This window comes from Hemibagrus wyckioides, linkage group LG04, assembly GCF_019097595.1.
Source record: "Hemibagrus wyckioides isolate EC202008001 linkage group LG04, SWU_Hwy_1.0, whole genome shotgun sequence".
In the NCBI taxonomy this organism is placed as follows: Eukaryota; Metazoa; Chordata; class Actinopteri; order Siluriformes; family Bagridae; genus Hemibagrus; species Hemibagrus wyckioides.
Window position 1 is genome coordinate 13,504,198 of NC_080713.1, and position 19,845 is coordinate 13,524,042.

At 41.6% G+C, this 19,845-nt stretch overlaps 1 protein-coding gene across 2 annotated transcripts in view; it reads left to right on the forward strand.

Moving 5' to 3' along the window:
- reln (reelin) overlaps positions 1-19,845 on the forward strand; it is a 400,453-nt gene that overhangs the window by 194,887 nt on the left and 185,721 nt on the right. For both annotated transcript variants that reach the window (XM_058387966.1, XM_058387967.1), the window contains exons 16-18: positions 8,728-8,837; positions 15,123-15,189; positions 15,355-15,588. In XM_058387966.1, coding sequence (XP_058243949.1) covers positions 8,728-8,837; positions 15,123-15,189; positions 15,355-15,588 — 411 coding nt within the window. The remainder of the gene's footprint in view (positions 1-8,727; positions 8,838-15,122; positions 15,190-15,354; positions 15,589-19,845) is intronic.

Consider the following 19,845-nt stretch of genomic DNA (forward strand, 5'->3'; position numbering starts at 1 on the left):
GACCCCAGCAAGGATGAGGACCCCCAAACATGCATGTAAATTAATTCTATCCAGCTTCTTCCACTTCTCCCCCCAAAACACAGCTTCCTTCAGATTTTACAGATTTTCTGTATTGAGTTGGGCATGACCAGCTCAAAGCTGACTTCACACAGGTCACTGCCATCCTAGTGGGCCCTGGAACTGTCTTTAATATGTTTTCTGCAAACAGTTTTGCCTGACGCATATTGGGGATGAAGACCACTGTATTTCACCATTTTTTGATGTGAATGTCTTGCTTGGAGGAATATGAATAGCAGTTTCCTCATTTGGTTCCTAATCAGAATAATCAGACTCGGAATTTATCTCAAGATTGTCTTCAGACACATCCTCCTCTATTTCACTGTCATGATCGAAAATTATTTTCAGAGCTGTCATTCGTTCACTTCAGCTGCTCATTTATGATATGCATGACATTTGGCAGACACTCTTATCCAGAGTGATTTACATTTATACAATGCTATACCTTATATCCTTATGTTCTCTTTTGTCCCACTGGCCAGTATTTGTATGACACTACTCAGAAATAGCAGGGTGGAAACACACAAACTGAGAAGTGACTCCATACCTCACATTTTCATCTGTCTTTACTTGAAGATATCTACTGGATATTTTTCAAATGCCCTCATTTCAAATGCCCTCACTTGCTCATATTTATCTTGCTGCTGGGCATTTTTACATTACCTCACTTGTACACAATTGTCTTGCTGCTTGCTGCTACTGGACCTTGTTTGTGGAAGTCTGAAATTGTGCCAATTTATCAGCTTGGGTAAGTCATATGACCAAGCAGTGCATGCCAGCAAGACCATATAAGGGAATCTACATCACATTACTCCAGCATCTACTTTTTCGAGTAGATGCTTGGAGTATGGCAGTTCCCTTCTCAGGGAACTGGGTTACATACAAATGTACAGAGAGGACTAGCCTTCCACAGGGATGAGAACACCCCTGGCTAGAACACTGGAAGAGGTAATACCCCTGGTGTAGTAAGCCCTAACACCCAGAGGCAAATCCACACTCCATGCCTCATAGGCCTGGAAAATACCCATGTGCCTCACACTTTGACCTGAATGGAAGTCAGATGTGCTTGCATTGTGGTTGAGTCACACACTACCAGGTGGTTATCTGAGAAAGAGAAAGCACACACTTCTCTGGGATCAGCCTGAGGCCTAGGACCCCATGAGGGGAAGCACACCTCGATGCTTGGCTGACCCCATCTGTTCACATGCTTTATGGCCCCTTTCCTCAGAAGAGAAGTATGAATGACACATAGTCTGTTACAACCATTGTTATCAAAACACCTAGAAAAGGTGGAGGACATGAGGCAAACTGGATTCTGTAGCTCTTCTCTAAAGTATGCAGGACCCATCGGGACCCACCAGAAGTTTTCACACTGCTAGGTTTAGAGACGTTAGCCACTCACTATTGACACCTGAACTGGTGCCCTGAAACCGGAGGTGACTGGTTGATAGCCCTGACTCCTTGCTGCAGCAAACAATACACACTTTAAATGCCACCTGTCGATGACAGTATTAAAAGCATTGTCAAACAGAGCCTTAGGAGAAACTGGGGTGTCCAAGAGAAAAGCTTTATCTTTGTCTTTAATTACTATTAAATTGGGCCACAGATGCCTCTCTTTGCAACCAATGCAGCCATGGACCAGCCTATGGTGCGGACGATCTGCTTTATGGCACAAAGGGTTAAGTCTGTGGCTCAGCTGAGTTCTGAAACAGCCTCAGGTTTGAACCTATCATGACATTTGAGCTCTTTGAGCAAGTCACCCTAGTACACCTGCAAAACCCACATGGTGTGCAGGGCCACACTGTCTTGGACTGTTTATGCTGTGGAGGCCTTCCCTTTAAGGGCTTACGTGTCCTTACAGTGCTTAGACAGAAGCAGACTTCCTGTATGCAGGAGAGAGATAGCTTACAAGTATCACTTCAACTTAGGCATGGCTGCATACCTCATCTGAGCCCACAATGGCCAGGTAATTGGAGGTAGCCGGGGAGAACAAACAGGCCAAATATGAATTACACCAGGACCTTGTTACTCAGCATGGAGGTGTGGGAAAAATGGGAGGCCCATGCAGACAACATTATATCCTCATTCAGGTCAGGAGAAATTGTGGCATGAACTCCCAAAGAGAAAGAGGATCACCTATTTCATATTCCTTCACGACCTGCAAGCCCCATGATCTAAGTCAGCACTCTGCATTGGCAGATGTGGGATCCAAGCCATGAGGCACATGTGCTTGACTAGAGACAAAGAAGCTGAAGTAATGTGATGTAGATGCCTTTATGTGGTCTTCCTGACACACTTCTTTGTCACATGACCTACCTGAGCTGATAAATCAGCATGATTTCTCATAGATCTTAAGACACAACTTGCTTAGCTTGCCCACCTCCTTTAAAACTGAACTGCTATTTATCCAAGTGTTTTATTATTTTTGGCATTGTGAATGGCTGTGGCATCAAATTCACAACAAGATTTGCTCTAGCTTTGTGGAAAAGTTTGTGTCCCTTTATGCTGATTCTAAGACTTATGTCCAACCACAACAGCCAATGGACAAGTAGAACGATCTAATGAGAGGATTGATGGGAATGAGAGTTTTATGCAAGCTTTCTGTTCACAAGTGTTTGCAGAACTCTCTGTGTGATTCAGTCACACCATTCACACCTTTCCAATGTGTTCTGTCTTACTAGCCACCTCTTCCCAGGTGACATGAATCCCAAAGAGGCACCTGCAGTAGACAAATGAAAAGTGTGGCAGAATGAGCATCAGTACCTAGAACAATTGGTTAAACTCAGAAAATTTTTTTTGCTGACAAACACTTAAGAGAAACCAGAGTTTTAACCAGGCATTTGTCTATTGCTCTCTACCCAAAATCTGAGAAATACTCAGGGATATAAGAAGCTCAGCACATGATACATTGATCTCTATAAAATCCTGTGTTGAATCAACAATGTCAAAATAAGCTAGTCCTACTACATCAGTCAGCTGTCACCCTTGTTCCACATTTCACTTATCAAGCCCATCACACATCTGCCTTGCATCAGAACTTCCCACATTATACAGACATGGACATCAAAGCATCAGAAGTTCTCCCCCATCATGCCATCCTTAGACATCAAAAGGCAGTGTGCTTACCTGGTAAAGAGACTCCTGGACTCACACTGCAAGAATGGGAAGCTGGAGTACCTCTGTGAGTAGGAGGACTGTGGCCCAGAAGAACATTGTTAGATACTGGCACATAATATACTTGGTCTCTGAAGAATTCAAAGCCAAGCACTATGAATGACCAGTGTCGTGTTTTATCTGTGACACTGGGTGTACAATCTTTGTCTGTGTTCAGCTCTAGCAGTGAACTTTGTTGGGGAGGTATTGCTTACTGTCAAGCCAACACCAGAATCCACCAAAAAATTCACTTCCCAGCAAACACTGCGTCTTACAACCAGAACCATCTCAAACTATAATCCACAATACCTCACTTCACCAGCACATTCAACTTCTGGCACATGTGACTGTTTGTGAAGTAATGTTTAGTGTATTTGCATTTTTGTGTACATGCTTACTATTCAGGTTTTTGATACTTGCTCTCTGATTTTGCTTTGAGTTGTTGTTTGCTGATTGCCTGGCATTTTGCCTGTTCCTGCTTAAGAGTTTGCTGCACTAATTAAAATTTTTTTTTTTTAATAGTTTTATAAAATTTAAACTGCAGTTGCATCTGTCTCCAATGCCGTCGCATGGCAATTGAATTGAATGTTCTGCAAGCTTTATCTTTAAGTTTACTAACAGCAGGAATTAAATTTCAAACATCTTTTTTTAGGACTACAAAAAGTGCAATACACAACAGTGTGTGGTGAGTGCAGGACAATAAATACTTAGAACAGAACAATAAATACACAGGGCTAATAAGTACAAAGAACATAAGCAGTAATGTGTTAATTACTGGTAGGGTATCAGCAATTAGTGTTCAGTAATGTCTCTAATGTACACTATATTGCCAAAAGTATTCGCTCACCTGCCTTGACTTGACAAGTTCATCCACACCAGACTGTCATCCATGTCTTTATGGACCTTGCTTTGTGCACTGGTGCACAGTCATGTTGGAAGAGGAAGGGGCCAGCTCCAAACTGTTCCCACAAAGTTGGGAGCATGGAATTGTCCAAAATGTCTTTGTATGCTGAAGCATTCAGAGTTCCTTTCACTGAAACTAAGGGGCCAAGCCCAGCTCCTGAAAAACAACCCCACACCATAATCCCCCCTCCACCAAACTTTACACTTGGCACAATGCAGTCAGACAAGTACCGTTCTCCTGGCAACCGCCAAACCCAGACTCGTCCATCAGATGGAGAAGCGCCTCCACTGCTCTAGAGTCCAGTGGTGGCGTGCTTTACACCACTGCATCCGACGCTTTGCATTGCACTTGGTGATGTATGGCTTGGATGCAGCAGCTCGGCCATGGAAACCCATTCCATGAAGCTCTCTGCGCACTGTTCTGGAGCTAATCTGAAGGCCACATGAAGTTTGGAGGTCTGTAGCAATTGACTCTGCAGAAAGTTGGCGACCTCTTCACACTATGCGCCTCAGCATCCGCTGACCCCACTCTGTCAGTTTACATGGCCTACCACTTCGTGGCTGAGTTGCTGTTGTTCCCAAACACTTCCACGTTCTTATAATACAGCTGACAGTTGACTGTGGAATATTTAGGAGCAAGGAAATTTCACGACTGGATTTGTTGCACAGGTGGCATCCTATCACAGTTCCACGCTGGAATTCACTGAGCTCCTGAGAGCGACCCATTCTTTCACAAATGTTTGTAAAAACAGTCTGCATGCCTAGGTGCTCGATTTTATAAACACATATAGTCATATAAGTGTTAGGTGAGCAATGAGAAGCAGCTTGTGGTGTCATGAATGTTCCTGTACCTTCTGATGTATGGCAGAAAGGTCCATGACAGGGGTGAGAGGGGTCATCAGCAATACTAATAAATTTGCATATACACCAAACAGGCATAACATTATGACCACCTGCCTAATATCATGTTGGTCCCCCTTTTGCTGCCAAAATAGCCCTGACCAATCGAGGCAAAGACTCCATTATATCCCAGAAGGTGTGCTGTGGTATCTGGAACCAAGATTTCAGCAGAAGTCCTGTAAGTTGTGATGTGGGGCATCCATGGATCAGGCTTGTTTGTTCAGCACATCCCACAGATGCTTGATTGGATTGAGATCTGGCTAAATTGGAGGCCAACACCTCAAACTCATTGTTGTGCCCATCAAACCATTCCTGAACCATTTTTGCATTATGGAATGGTGCAATATCCTGCTGAAAGAGGCCACAGCCATAAGGGAATACTGTTTTCATGAAAGGGTGTACATGGTCTGTGACACTGCTTAGGTAGGTGGTATGTGTCAAAGTAACATCTACATGGGTGGCAGAACCCAATGTTTCTCAGCAGAACATTGCCCAAAGCATGACATTCTCTCTGCGAGCTTGCCTTCTTCCCATAGTGCATCCTGGTGCCATGGGTCCCCCAGGTATGTGATGCACACGCAGCCAGCCATCTGCATGATGTAAAAGAACATGTGATTCAACAGATGAGACCACCTTCTTTCATTGGTCCATGGTCTAGTTCTGATGCTCATGTGTCCATTATTGGCACTTTCGGTGGTGCACAGGGGTTAGCATAGGCACCCTGACTGATCTGCAGCTACACAGTCACATGCACAAACTGTGATGCACTGTGTATTCTGACACCTTTCTATCAAAACCAGCATTAACTTCTTCAGAAATTTGAGCAACAGTAGCTTGTCTGTTCAATTGGATCACATGGGCCAGCCTTCACTCCCTACATGCATCAGTGAGCCTTGGCTGCCCATGACCCTGTCGCCGGTTTACCACTTTTCCTTCCTTGGACCACCTCACAAGAGCTGCAGTTTTGGAGATGCTCTGATCCAGTCGTTTGGCACTTGTCAAACTCACTTAAATCAACAAAAAGTTTACTTGCTGCCTAATATACCCCAACCACTAACAGGTGCCATGATGAGGAGATAATCAGTGTTATTCACTTCACCTGTCAGTGATTATAATGTTATGCCTGATTGTTGTACATTGGTTGTTGTATGAGGAGTTAGTGGTGGGTAGACAGACCCGGATGATTTTTCCAGCTAATCTCACAATTTTCTCTTGGTCAGAAATTGTGTCAATCCATTACTGCTGAACTGGAACTAGGCCTACTTAGATAGGCAGGGGATGTTTACAGTCCTGGAGATGTACTCTATCATGTCTATACCAAGAGCTTTTGACATTTATGTGCATTTTTGATGATTATTTCTACAGTATTCTGTGTGTCCCTTAGGTAAAGATCTGAGAGTTCCCATTTGTGGGAACTCAATGCTACGTCATGGCTGAGGCTATGAGGCATCATTGAGGAAGGTGTTTCTGAATCTCTGTGTGCACATATGCCATTTTAATGGCTCAAATAGGACACGTGTTGAACTGAATACACGCAAACAAGTCCATATATAAGGGCATCTACATCACATTACTCTAGCTTCTTTATCTTTAGGTAGTGCTCTGCGTATGTTTGTGTCATTGTTTATCCTGTTTGTTTAGACTAGGGAAGAGATGCTCGTGATAGTAGCCTGCGCTCCATTCTAAGCCGTGTTGAGCCACCCTTAGCCCTTGTGGGATGCCATGGTGGTTTTGCAGGCCTACCAGTCTGACTTGCTAAATGGACTTGACTGTAGCATGGGATTGAACCCTGACACAATCTTTGAGCTCTGCCGAGCCACAGGTCTCATTTTGTCTAAAGGCCTGTTTGGCAAGGCACAGAGTACTGTTGTCAACAGTCACCAGGAGGTGAAATGCCAGGTGGAGCTGTTCAGGGAATCTATCCCCCACCACATTGAGCAGCCTTGGACATCTTCCAGAGACACCAAGCCCCACCTGGCTTGGTCAGAGCATAAAGAAGAGCTAGTATTGCAGCCCAAGCTTCTCCTCCATCAAAGTCTAAGAGAAACAGGTCAGCAGGCTCTGAACTGTGCACTGAAGACTTTCAAGTTCAAAATGCTCATGCTCAAACTTATTGTGTGTTAGATCAGGTCCGAGGTCTGGTTTATGACAATAGACCTAAAAGATGCCTATTTTCATATAGGCATTCTGCCAGAGCACAGGAACTTCCTCTCAGGGGTGAAGCATACCAGTATTGTACCAGTACCTTTTGGTCTAGCCCTATCGCCACACACATTTCCGAAGTGCATGGATGTTGCTCTGGTGCTGCTGCATCTCCAGGGCATCCATGTACTGAATTACCTGGGTGACTGGCTCATTCTGCCCTCATTAAAGGCTATGGCAGCTAGTCATCAAGATGCTGTGCGTGCCTATATGAGGTCTCTAGGCCTCAAGTTGAGCCCAGAGAAGTGTTTACTTTCTCCTTCTGAGGGAACAACCTTCTAGGTTTAGTTTGGGATTCCAGTATGATGCAGGCATGTCTGTCTTCTGCTTGGGTGGCTTCCAACCATCAGTATTGAAAGCTATTCAGCTTTCAAAGAGACACAGAGAGTGCTCAGGCTTGTGGCAGTAGCAACCAACATTATCCCTTTGGGTCTGCTTCACATGAGGCCAATCCAGCTCTGGCTCAGGGGTGTGGGCTTTCATCCCCACAGGCATCCTCTCAGGGTAATAATGGTTACATGCTGCGGGCTTCATTCACTTGTGGAAAAGACCCTGGTTCCTGACCTTGGGTCCCACTCTAGGGGTGTGTCAATGTCACAAGTCTCTTGACGGATGCCTTACTTTTGAACTGGGGAATAGTCTTAGACAGCTGCCCCACTCACAGTTTCTGGAAAGGCCCTTATTTCACATGGCACCTAAATTGTCTGGAGATGAGGGGCATGTTTCTAGCATTTAAACACTTTCTCCCTCACCTCGGGGTCTATCATGTGCACACCACACTATGGTAGTTTCATATGTCAGTCATCACTGTAGTTGCACCCTCTGTACAGGTTGGTGCAGCAGATTCTGCTCTGGGCAGAGACCAGGTTTCTTTTGCTGAGAGCTATTTTCATCCCAGTGCATGTAAATCAGGATGCAGACTTCCTGTTGAGGCAGTTGCTGAGGCCCGGAGAGTGGCCCTCTGGGCCTAAATGCTCTGGTGCAGACATGGCCAAGGCTCTGCCAGTATGCCTTTCCCCCAGTAGCCCAGCTCTCAGAAGTCCTAACTAGAGTGCCATATGCTTACCCTCTACATCACTTAGGAAAACTGATTATGAAATTAGACTTTAGGTAAACTTGTGTGTGCAGGTTGTTAACATCACCTTAACTCTAGACACTGTGTTTTACAAGGATGTTAATCATTCTTCAATTAATGATGTTTTTAAAAAATGGTAGAGAAATAACATAATAGAGAAATAACATACACTCAAAATTGTGTTAAAAAAATGCATAAAAATTTCTGCATAGCTATTTGAATCTTTTTGCTTGTGGGCTGTTTATTGATAATTTCTTTTATTAGATCAATGTCATATGGTATATTTGCTTTGTCTAATTGTCTTTATGTTTAATTCTTCAAATGTCTCTATGTTTACCATATTTAAATGTGGATTATATTGATTGTTAATTAGTTGTTGAGTAATGAAGTACATAATGTTGGTTAACAATTTTATTTGTATATGTATACGTGTGTAGGTGGACAAGGATTTCTGTCCCTCTTCCCAATGCTGCCCTTACAGAGAGCACTCAGTTTCGCTGGATACAGACTGGAACTGGAATTGGCAATATGTGGGCCATTGACAATGGTGATGGTTACCATCTTACTGAATATCAATAAACTTGTTATTCTAAAATGTAATGATAAGAATTTAGCAGCACACACACGTGTGTGTATATATATACATATATATATATATAGAGAGAGAGAGAGACAGAGAGTGTACTGTGCAAAGTTTTAGGCAGGTGTGAAAAAATGCTATAAAGTAAGAATGCTTTTAAAAATAGGAGTGCTAATTTAGCAGTTAACAAAATGGAAAGTAAATGAACAGAATCGAAATGAAAATCTAATCAGTATCTGGTGTTACCACCCTATACCGGCAAAACAGCATAAATTCTTCAAGATACACTTGCACACAGTTTTTAAAGGAAGTCGGCAGGTTGGTTGCCACCAAATCCTTCTGTATCTTCATGTAATCACAGACAGATTTGAGGATGTTGAGATAAGGGCTATGTGGGGACCAAACCAACTCTTCCAGAACTCCTTGTTCTTCCCTACGACATCTTTGCCAGGGAGCAACATGAAACAAACTCACCTTATTAGCAGAGGTTGGCTGTTCCTCATGCAGCTTTAAGCCTCCAACACTACTATATCAGTTAATGAATGTATTTCAACCTACATATGAAATTGGTGGTAATTAGCACCTGCTTGGTATAATTGGTTAATCATACACCTGAAACTGACCCAAAAATATCACTGAATTTGTGTAAGAGTACAAAGTCTGCAAGTATAAGGATTGAGGCTGCTTTGAAGCCAAAGGGTAGTCACACCAAATATTGATTTGATTTACATTTTTTTTCTTATGTTCTCACTTTGCATTCTGTGACAAAACTAATGCAACAACAAAACTTGAACATGAAACAAATACATAACATGTCATGAATACATAAGAGCATCACACAATACCACTTGAAGGCCAAAACAATGACTGACAAACATAGGTATGAAAGGACTAATATATAAAGGACAACACATTAAGGTAAATGGGGAACAGGTGGGAAGGTGGGAAAGCAGAATAATAGGAAAGGCACGGCACAAGGCACATGGGGAAAGCAACAAAAAGCAGGCTATAGTGGAATGCCTGCCAGTTCCCTGGTGGTCTAGCGGAGAACTGTCCCGGGAGCTCCTGGCAATAATAAACAATTAAAATCTATTTTTGAAATATCCTTACTTTACAGCATTTCTTCTCACCTACCAAATAACTTTGCACAATCCTGATATATAATATAAAGCGGTTATAATGCATCTACACAACCCTATTACAATGGCAGGTATTTGTGATGTAAAAATGAAACTAATCGGCATTGTCTGATTTTCCTTTAATTCCTAATTTATTATTTAAGTTTTATACTAAGGTGTGCATGAAATGTGCAACCATAAAATAAGTGAAGACAATGTATGTAAGGAATGAAGATGTGAAGATCCTTTAATTGTTCAATTGCATAAATGACCTGTCACAGAATGCAGCTCTGCAGCTCCCACTAACCCTAATTCTCATCAGCAACTGCCACTTCCGTGCTCTCAAGCCCCGTAATACTAATTATGTACACCCGGAAGGCATAGTATAGTCTATTTTAGTAGCATGACCTAAAAGACTTGTTATATGCTGGGTATTTAGTTAGACAGGAAAAGAGATTTGTATGACAGAACAGAACTCTCATTACACTCCCATATTTATCCAATTAAAATTCACTTATCCAAAAAATTCAGCAGTGTGAAGAGCCAGCCAGACTCCAGACTTATCCTTCCATTTACAATATATATATATATATATATATATATATATATATATATATATATATATATATATATGTATATATACATATATATATATATATATATATATATATATATATATATATATATTGACTATATTGCCAAAAGTATTCGCTCACCCATCCAAATAATCAGAATCAGGTGTTCCAATCACTTCCATGGCCACAGGTGTATAAAATCAAGCACCTAGGCATGCAGACTGTTTTTACAAACATTTGTGAAAGAATGGGTCACTTAGGAGCTCAGTGAATTCCAGCGTGGAACTGTGATAGGATGCCACCTGTGCAACAAGTCCAGTCGTGAAATTTCCTCGCTCCTAAATATTCCACAGTCAACTGTCAGCTGTATTATAAGAACGTGGAAGTGTTTGGGAACGACAGCAACTCAGCCACGAAGTGGTAGGCCACATAAACTGACGGAGCGGGATCAGCGGATGCTGAGATGCATAGTGCGAAGAGGTCACCAACTTTCTGCAAAGTCAATCGCTACAGGCCTCCAAACTTCATGTGGCCTTCAGATTAGCTCAAGAACAGTGCGCAGAGAGCTTCATGGAATGGGTTTCCATGGCCGTGCAGCTGCATCCAAGCCATACATCACCAAGTGCAATGCAAAGCGTCGGATGCAGTGGTGTAAAGCACGCCGCCACTGGACTCTAGAGCAGTGGAGACGCGTTCTCTGGAGTGACGAATCGCGCTTCTCCATCTGGCAATCTGATGGACGAGTCTGGGTTTGGCGGTTGCCAGGAGAACGGCACTTGTCTGACTGCATTGTGCCAAGTGTAAAGTTTGGTGGAGGGGGGATTATGGTGTGGGGTTGTTTTTCAGGAGCTGGGCTTGGCCCCTTAGTTTCAGTGAAAGGAACTCTGAATGCTTCAGCATACCAAGACATTTTGGACAATTCCATGCTCCCAACTTTGTGGGAAAAGTTTGGAGCTGGCACCTTCCTCTTCCAACATGACTGTGCACCAGTGCACAAAGCAAGGTCCATAAAGACATGGATGACAGAGTCTGGTGTGGATGAACTTGACTGGCCTGCACAGAGTCCTGACCTCAACCCGATAGAACACCTTTGGGATGAATTAGAGAGGAGACTGAGAGCCAGGCCTTCTCGTCCAACATCAGTGTGTGACCTCACAAATGCGCTTCTGGAAGAATGGTCAAAAATTCCCATAAACACACTCCTAAACCTTGTGGACAGCCTTCCCAGAAGAGTTGAAGCTGTTATAGCTGCAAAGGGTGGACCGACGTCATATTGAACCCTATGGATTAGGAATGGGATGTCACTTAAGTTCATATGTGAGTCAAGGCAGGTGAGCGAATACTTTTGGCTTTTGTATACACAAAAATGTATAGTGTATACTTTTATATACACTATATACACTATACTATATATATAGTATATAGTATACTATGTATACTATATACACTATATTCACTGAGCTCCTGAGAGCGACCCATTCTTTCACAAATGTTTGTAAAAACAGTCTGCATGCCTAGGTGCTTGATTTTATACACCTGTGGCCATGGAAGTGATTGGAACACCTGATTCTGATTATTTGGATGGGTGAGCGAATACTTTTGGCAATATAGTGTATATATGTATATATATATATTTATGTATATGTATGTATATGTATATATATATATATATATATATATATATATATATATATATATATATGTATATATATATATATATATATATATATGTATTTATGTATATATATATATATATATATATATATATATATATATATATATATATATATATGTATGTGTATATATATATATATATATATATATGTATATATATATGTATGTATATATATATATATATTTATATATATATATATATATATATATATATATATATATGTATACAGTGAAACCTTGACTTACAAGTGAATCAACTTACGAGTTTTCTGAGATACAAGCCGTCGCTCGGTCGATTTTTTTGCTTTAAGATACAAGCTGAGATCTGATTTACAAGCGAGCAATCTTATGCCCCCCACCACTTGGTAGCCCAGTGAGCGGTCAGTTCACGTGGTTATCTTTCCAGGTCGTGTATTGCTGCTGTGTAACGACACTTGCCTCATTCATTTTCCAAACATTTTGAAAGGGAGGAAGAAACAAACCTCCCAAACCAAAAGTCAGTGAAGAAGAAGATTAAGTGAAGTGAAAAAAAAAAAAGTAGCAATTAAGTTTAGCTGTAAAGTGTAGCATAGTGTGCAAGTTAAATTTAGCAAGTAAGTTAAGTTAAGCGATAGAGCACAAAATGAAAAACTATATATATATATATATATATATATATATATATACACACACACACAGCTGCACTGCCTGCTTAGTAAGGCTGGGATTTTAATTCACAACCTTCTAATCAAATGTCTAATGTATTAACTACTGTGCTACCACTGAATCGCCACCCTTTGTATTTAACTAAAGTGTTATTCTGGTGTAAAAAATGACAAACATTATAACATAAACCATAAACCTGGTTGCATGAGTCTGCACATCGTAATTATTGTACACCAGTCTTCAGTGAAATGATTCTGATTAACCTCAAATACAGATCAGTATGTAATGGATCTCAGTGTCCAAAGGAATCAAACCTAACAGAGTTTTAAAAAAAATGATGTATAATGAAGTCCATCATCAACATGAAAATGGGATACCATAGTGACATATACATATACCTTTATTATTGTGACACATATATTGTTAGGCAACTGACGATGTTTCAGCTAAGGTTGTAAAGTACACTACTCACAAAAAGTTAAGGATACTTGGCTTTTGGGTGAAATTTATGGAAAATGTAAAAAGTTCACGTTACAGTGATATCATGAAAATAGGGCATTTAAGTAGAAGCATGCAATGGTTATTTCCTCATCCCAAACAATTTATTGAAACAAAAGCCAACAACAGTGGTGGGTATACCACAACAAAAAATGTCAATGTCTCAATAATTTGTCATATGCCCTTGACCATCAATTACAGCTTGACAATGACATCTCATGCTGTTCACAAGTCGCTGAGGCATGGCATTCCAATCTTCTTGAAGGGCGGCCTTCAGGTTATTGAGTTTCTGGGGTACAGGGTTATGAGCCTCTACACGGCAACTCAGCTGAACCCATAGGTTTTCTATGGGATTCAGGTCTGGAGAAAGTGCAGGCCACTCCATTTGAGGTACCCCAGCCTCCAGCAGCTGTTCCCTAATGATGTGACCTCGATAAGCTGGAGCATTGTCATCCATGAAGATGAAATTAGGCTTGTGTTGTTCATGCAGGGCACAATGACTGGATTAATGTTATTCAGGTAGTATTGGCTTGTCACTGTACCATTCACAAGATGTAGGGCAGTTCTGTATTGAGTAGACACACCTGCCCAGACTGTAACACCACCACAACAGTGGCTGATGCTTGAGGTCTCCAACATCGTTGGCGGCCATCATTTCTGCTCAACGTGAATTGAATTACATCAGAGAACAGCACTGAGGCCCCCTGGTCCCTCGTCTAGCGTATCTGCTCCCTGGCCCATGCAAGATGATGACGTAACCACTTCCCTCTGAGAATATCCTGTTTGAAGCCTCGCAATGGTGAGGTACTGTTGATCAATTGTTAGGTGTCGTCTTGGTCTCATGATGTCAAAATGCGAACAGCATGATAAAGAGGACTATTTAAATAACAATTCTAATTGAACCAGAAAATGTATTGGTCGATTCATGGACCAAACACCAGTTGTGAATTTTGCCGTTAAGCACCTTGTTAGAGAACAGCAAGTTATGCAAAAAGTACCGAAACACTGAACAGTTGGACATGTGCATTCAAAAGTGTAGAGAAGGTCAAATTAAGTTTACCTGTAAAGGTTATAGTGCATTTTAGGTGCATCCTGAAATTTCACCCGAAATATCCTTAACTTTTTTGTGAGTAGTGTTTATATTCTATACAACAAAGGTAGGCCTTCAGTAGAAGAAGACCAACTTTTTGGACTAGTCAGAGGACTTAATTTAAACCCTTTTGAAAACCTGTGGAATAAATCCTGTGATGTGTACAGAAGATCCCACAATTTGTTTTTACATTTGGAAAGAGTGGATTAAAATTCAGATGGAGACCAACCCCCAAAAACAAGAAAAAACTAAAACTTACCCCAAACATTAAATAACATATTACAAACAAAAATTTAGCAAATTATTTTAGTTTTTTTTCTTTTCCCTCTAAAATGTATCTATTTGTTTTTCTCTACTTTTTTTGTTGTTGTATTTTGTTATAAACCCTATTAAAGGTGGATCTGATGTTTTTTTATTTAGGTTTAATTTTTTACATCAAAAAATGTAGGCTATGTAGAATAATATGTTGATAATGCTGTATAAAGCATTAAGGCTGTAAATAAAAAATAATAATTAAAGACTGGTCAAGATAATGCTGTTTAAAATTATGTTAAGCAGTCAGGACAATTATGCTTAAGTTTATTTTAAGCACAAAAAATTCTTTTGTATTACTAATGTATTACTTTATTTTTCCTTTCTTTATACTTTATAGTATATATCGGCCCAGCCTGTCTGCATTTTTGCTCAGGGAGAGGACAATGTTCACGCAGTGGATGCAAGTATGCACACTCCATGTGGATATGTGGATGTTCTAAAACAATATTGACTTTTCTTTGGGGACAACTGCTTTGTTTTGCACAATCTGTACATGGAATATATGGGTTTATTATTATATAAATGTTTTAATAATAATGGTACTCTCTGTTTCCATGATTCTTTTTTAGGTGTGACCCGGGTTTCAGTGGGCAATCTTGTGAGATAGCTACTCAGACATTTCCCGCATTTCTGTCAGAGGGGTTTTCTAGTCCAAGGCTCTCCTCTTACCACAGCTTCTCCTCTCTGCATGGGGCAGAGGTCAGCTTTGGTTGTGGGGTTTTAGCCAGTGGCAAGGCCTTGGTTTTCAACAAAGACAGCAGGAGACATTTGGTTACTGCTCCATTAGACGGCTCTCAAGCCAGGTACAAACATACCTCATACAAACATACAAACTTGTTTATTTGTCTGAATCCTTTATCCAAATAGTATTATAATTACACAGTAAGAACAGTGGCAGACTGCCAGTCCTGATATTTGAATGGACAACCTTCTGAGTAGTAACCCACAGAGCCACCACTACCACCCCCACAAAAAAAGGAAAAAAAAACAAACACATACAAACACATGCAAAAACTAACAATTACTGTACTAACACATGTACTAACACAACTGCTTGCATCGGCAGCATGCAAAAGACAGACACCAAACAGGTGGCATTAATGCAAAAAAAAAAAGTGAAGGGTGTTAGAGACAGGAGGGAAGTGATGGTCTGTTCATGCATCCATTTCATCCATTTGATATTGTTGAAGCTAGTTGTCAGGAAATTGAAGTACGACTGTACTTTGAATAATTCCACCAGATACTTGCTCACTGTTGTTGGAATTTTTTGATGGACTTCTACCAATTCAGATCCCAGTACAGGCAGGTCTGTGGCAGGCCATGGACAAACAGGTAGAAACATATCCCTACTGGTCTATCTCTTTATGTTACATTAAGTGGTCAGTGAAGAGCAATTTCACTGCCGACATTTCTATCAAGTGAGTGGCAGAAGTATTCCACTGGCTTTAACAGCCTTATGAATTGTTTGTACAGCACATACCACATATGCCCTTACCAAGAGTGAGATACTGAAGTGAATTCCTGAATAAAATAAAATTACTGCTGAAAGAAGCCACTACCGTTAAAGAATATTGTTATGGCAAAGGGGTGTAATTAATCTAAAACAATATTTAGGTGGATGGCATAAGTCAAAGTAACATCCACAGGAATGCCTTGAACAAAGGTTTAAGAACAGAACTTTGCCCAGAGCCATTGCCGCTTGCCTTCTTCCCAAAGTGCATCCTGGTGCCATCTCTTCCCCAGGAAAGCAATGCACAGGCACCTGGCTGTCCACATGATGTTAAATAAAATGTGATTCATCAGAACAGAGCACCTTCAAAAATCCAAGATGGCGCCGCATGAGTGGCAGCCAGTCACAGCAGCTCTGCCTTCTTTTCTGCTTTTTTTGTTTTGTTTAATGTTTCTTGGCATGTTTTTTGTATTTTTATGCATTTCATCAAATCCTCATGCAACTAGACAACTAAGGGGTCCAGGCTGGTTACTTTTGCAGTATGCCTTGTACTCTTTTTGGACTATTTGGAATTGCCTTGGGAGACCCTGTCAGTCATGGCTCCATTGTTTACACACGGGACTCGCTGTTAGCTCTAAGTCGCGCTGGACTATGGGCAGAAACCAGAGATTCCTTCAGAGATACAGAGAAGGAGAAGAGGCTGCAGAGCAGGACTAAGATGCAAGGAGAGGAAATGGAAGTATAAACCATGTTTACCATCTATTATCATGGGAAATGTCCGCTCCCTCCCCAATAACATGAATGAGCTAACGGCGCTTGCCCGGCTGCAGAGAGAATACCGGGAGTGCAGCCTTATGTTTTTTACTGAGAATGATCTTACATCTGACTCTATGGTAACTCTGGATGGATTTAAAATTGTACAGGCAGACAGGAAAGTTGCGGAAAGAGGAAAGGAGAGGGTCTGGCGGTGTTTTTAAACGAGAAGTGGTGTAACCCAGTGCACATTAGTGTTAAGGAACGACACTGCACCTAAGACATTGAGTTACTCGCTGTCAGCATTTGGCCATATTACCTTCCGAGGGAGTTTTCACACGTTATCGCGATCAATGTGTGCATACCTCCTTTAGCCGATACTGCAGCTGCACGCAATCTACAATACAGTGTTGTAACTCAGTTACAGACCCAACACCCGCAGTCTCTCCTTCTCATTCCTGGTGACTTCAACCATGCCTGTCTATCTTCCACTCTTCCCACATTCACACAATATGTTCAATGCTATACCAGAGACAATAAAACACTAGACTTGCTGTATGCAAATGTTAAGGATGCATACAGCTCCTTCCCCCTTCTCCCGTTGGGCCGTTCAGATCACAACCTCGTCCGTCTGCTTCCTGAATACACACCCAGGGTGAAAAGAGAACCACCTCAGAAAAAGTCTGTGAAGATCTGGTCCGAGGAAGTCTGTGAGAGACTGAGAGACTGTTTCGATACTACAGGCTGGGAGACACTCTGCAGCTCTTATGGTGAGGACATTGATGGTCTCACCCACTGCATCACAGAGTATATCATTTTTTCTGTGGAGAATACTGTACCATCTTGAAGGGTACTGTGTTTCTCCAATAATAAACCCTGGGTGACCCCTGAGCTCAAAGACCTGCTAAACGAGAAGAAGATGGCTTTTATTTCAGGGAATAAAGATGAGCTTAAAAGAGTTCAGAAGGAACTCGAATACAAGATGAGATGGTGTAAGGACAGTTACAGAAAGAAACTGGAGGCACAGTTATCACATAACAATGTCCGTGATGTGTGGAGATGACTGAAAACCATCTCAGGGCATGGTCAGAGTGGCAGGAGAGGACCAGTTAACAGTGATCAGCTCTGGGTGAACGAGTTGAATCTGTTTTTTAACCTGAATGGTTCCCACTTCTTCTCCCACCCTGCATTCTTCTTCTCCACCCTACTCCAGTCTAGCAACTACCCCCCTCCCTGGACTATCTTCACCTACACTTCACTCACACACTTCCCTATACTGCTCCCCCTACATTTTCTGAACCTTTCTCCCCCATTCACTCACCTCAGTCCTCTCATACCTCCCTCTCCTTAACAACAGACCAGGTGAGGTGTGAGCTAAGGAAGATAAAAGCAAGGAAGGCTGCAGGGCCAGATAGAATTAGCCTGAGACTGCTCAGGGATTGTGCTGACCAACTATGTGGGGTGGTCAGGTACATGTTTAATCTGAGCCTCAGCCTGGAGAAGGTCTCAATGCTGTGGAAAACTTCCTGTGTGGTTCCAGTACCAAAGATTGCACACCCCAAGGAAATGAACCACTCCAGACCTGTTGCCTTAATCTCCCACCTGATGAAGACCATGGAGAGGATCATCCTCTGTAACCTCTGTTCCTTGGTGTGCACAGTGCTCGACCAACTGCAGTTTGCATATCAGCCTGGCATCAGTGTGGATGACGCAGTGATCTATCTGCTGCACCGGGCACTGACTCACCTGGAGTCTACCTGAAGCACTGTGAGAGTCATATTCTTTGACTTCTCTAAGGCTTTAAATACAATTCAGCCAACCCAACAGACCACAGTACATAAGGTAGCGATTGTTGAATGTGTATCTGACAGGAACGAACAAGAATACAGGGACATCATCAAGGACTTTGTTGACTGGTGTGAGTGTAATCATTTGCACTTAAACACCAGTAAGATGAAAGAGATGGTGATTTACTTCCGTAGAAGGAGAACACCGCACCACACACTGGTGACCATCCAGGGCTTGGACATTGAGTTGGTGGATAGGTTCAAGTACCTGGGTGTCCACCTGAACAATAGACTGGACTGGCTGGATAACATTGAGTCTATATAAGAAGGGCCAGAGTCGCCTCCAACTGCTAAGGAGACTAGGGTCCTTTGGACTGAGCAAGACATTATTAAGGACTTTTTATGATTCTGTCGTGGCCTCTGCAATTCTCTACGCCATAGTCTGCTGGGTGGGAGACAGTACAGATTGGGACAGGAAGAGACTGAACAAGCTGGTTAGGAGAGCCAGCTCTGTCCTGGGCTGCCCACTGGACCTGGTAGAAGAGGTGGGTGAGAGGAGGATGTTAGTCAAGCTGAGATCTATTATGAACAACACCTCTCACCCCCTGTATGGGACTGTGGAGATACTGTGTAGCTCCTTCAGCAGCAGACTGCTACACCCCAGTCTAGGAAGGAGCACTACCACAGGTCATTCATTCCAGCAGCTGTCAGACTTTACAACACTGCATTACAGTGATGTTCCAATGTGCAATATTTTAACATTTTATAATTTTAGAATTTTATATAATCTAACTTTCTTTTACTATTTGTATTGTTATTTAGTTTATTATTGTTTGTATTGTGCAATATTTTTACTTCTTCATTTTCTTTTATAATTTTTACATAATTTCTTTTCTTTTACTGTCTTTTAAATTCTCTTTCTTTCTATCTTTAGGTTAAAAACCTGCACGTTAACTGTCTGTTGAACTGCTGTGACAATTGAATTTCCCGACTGTGGGATCAATAAAGTTTTTATCTTACCTTACCTTACCTTACCTTACCTTACCTTACCACGCTACATGGTCCAGTTC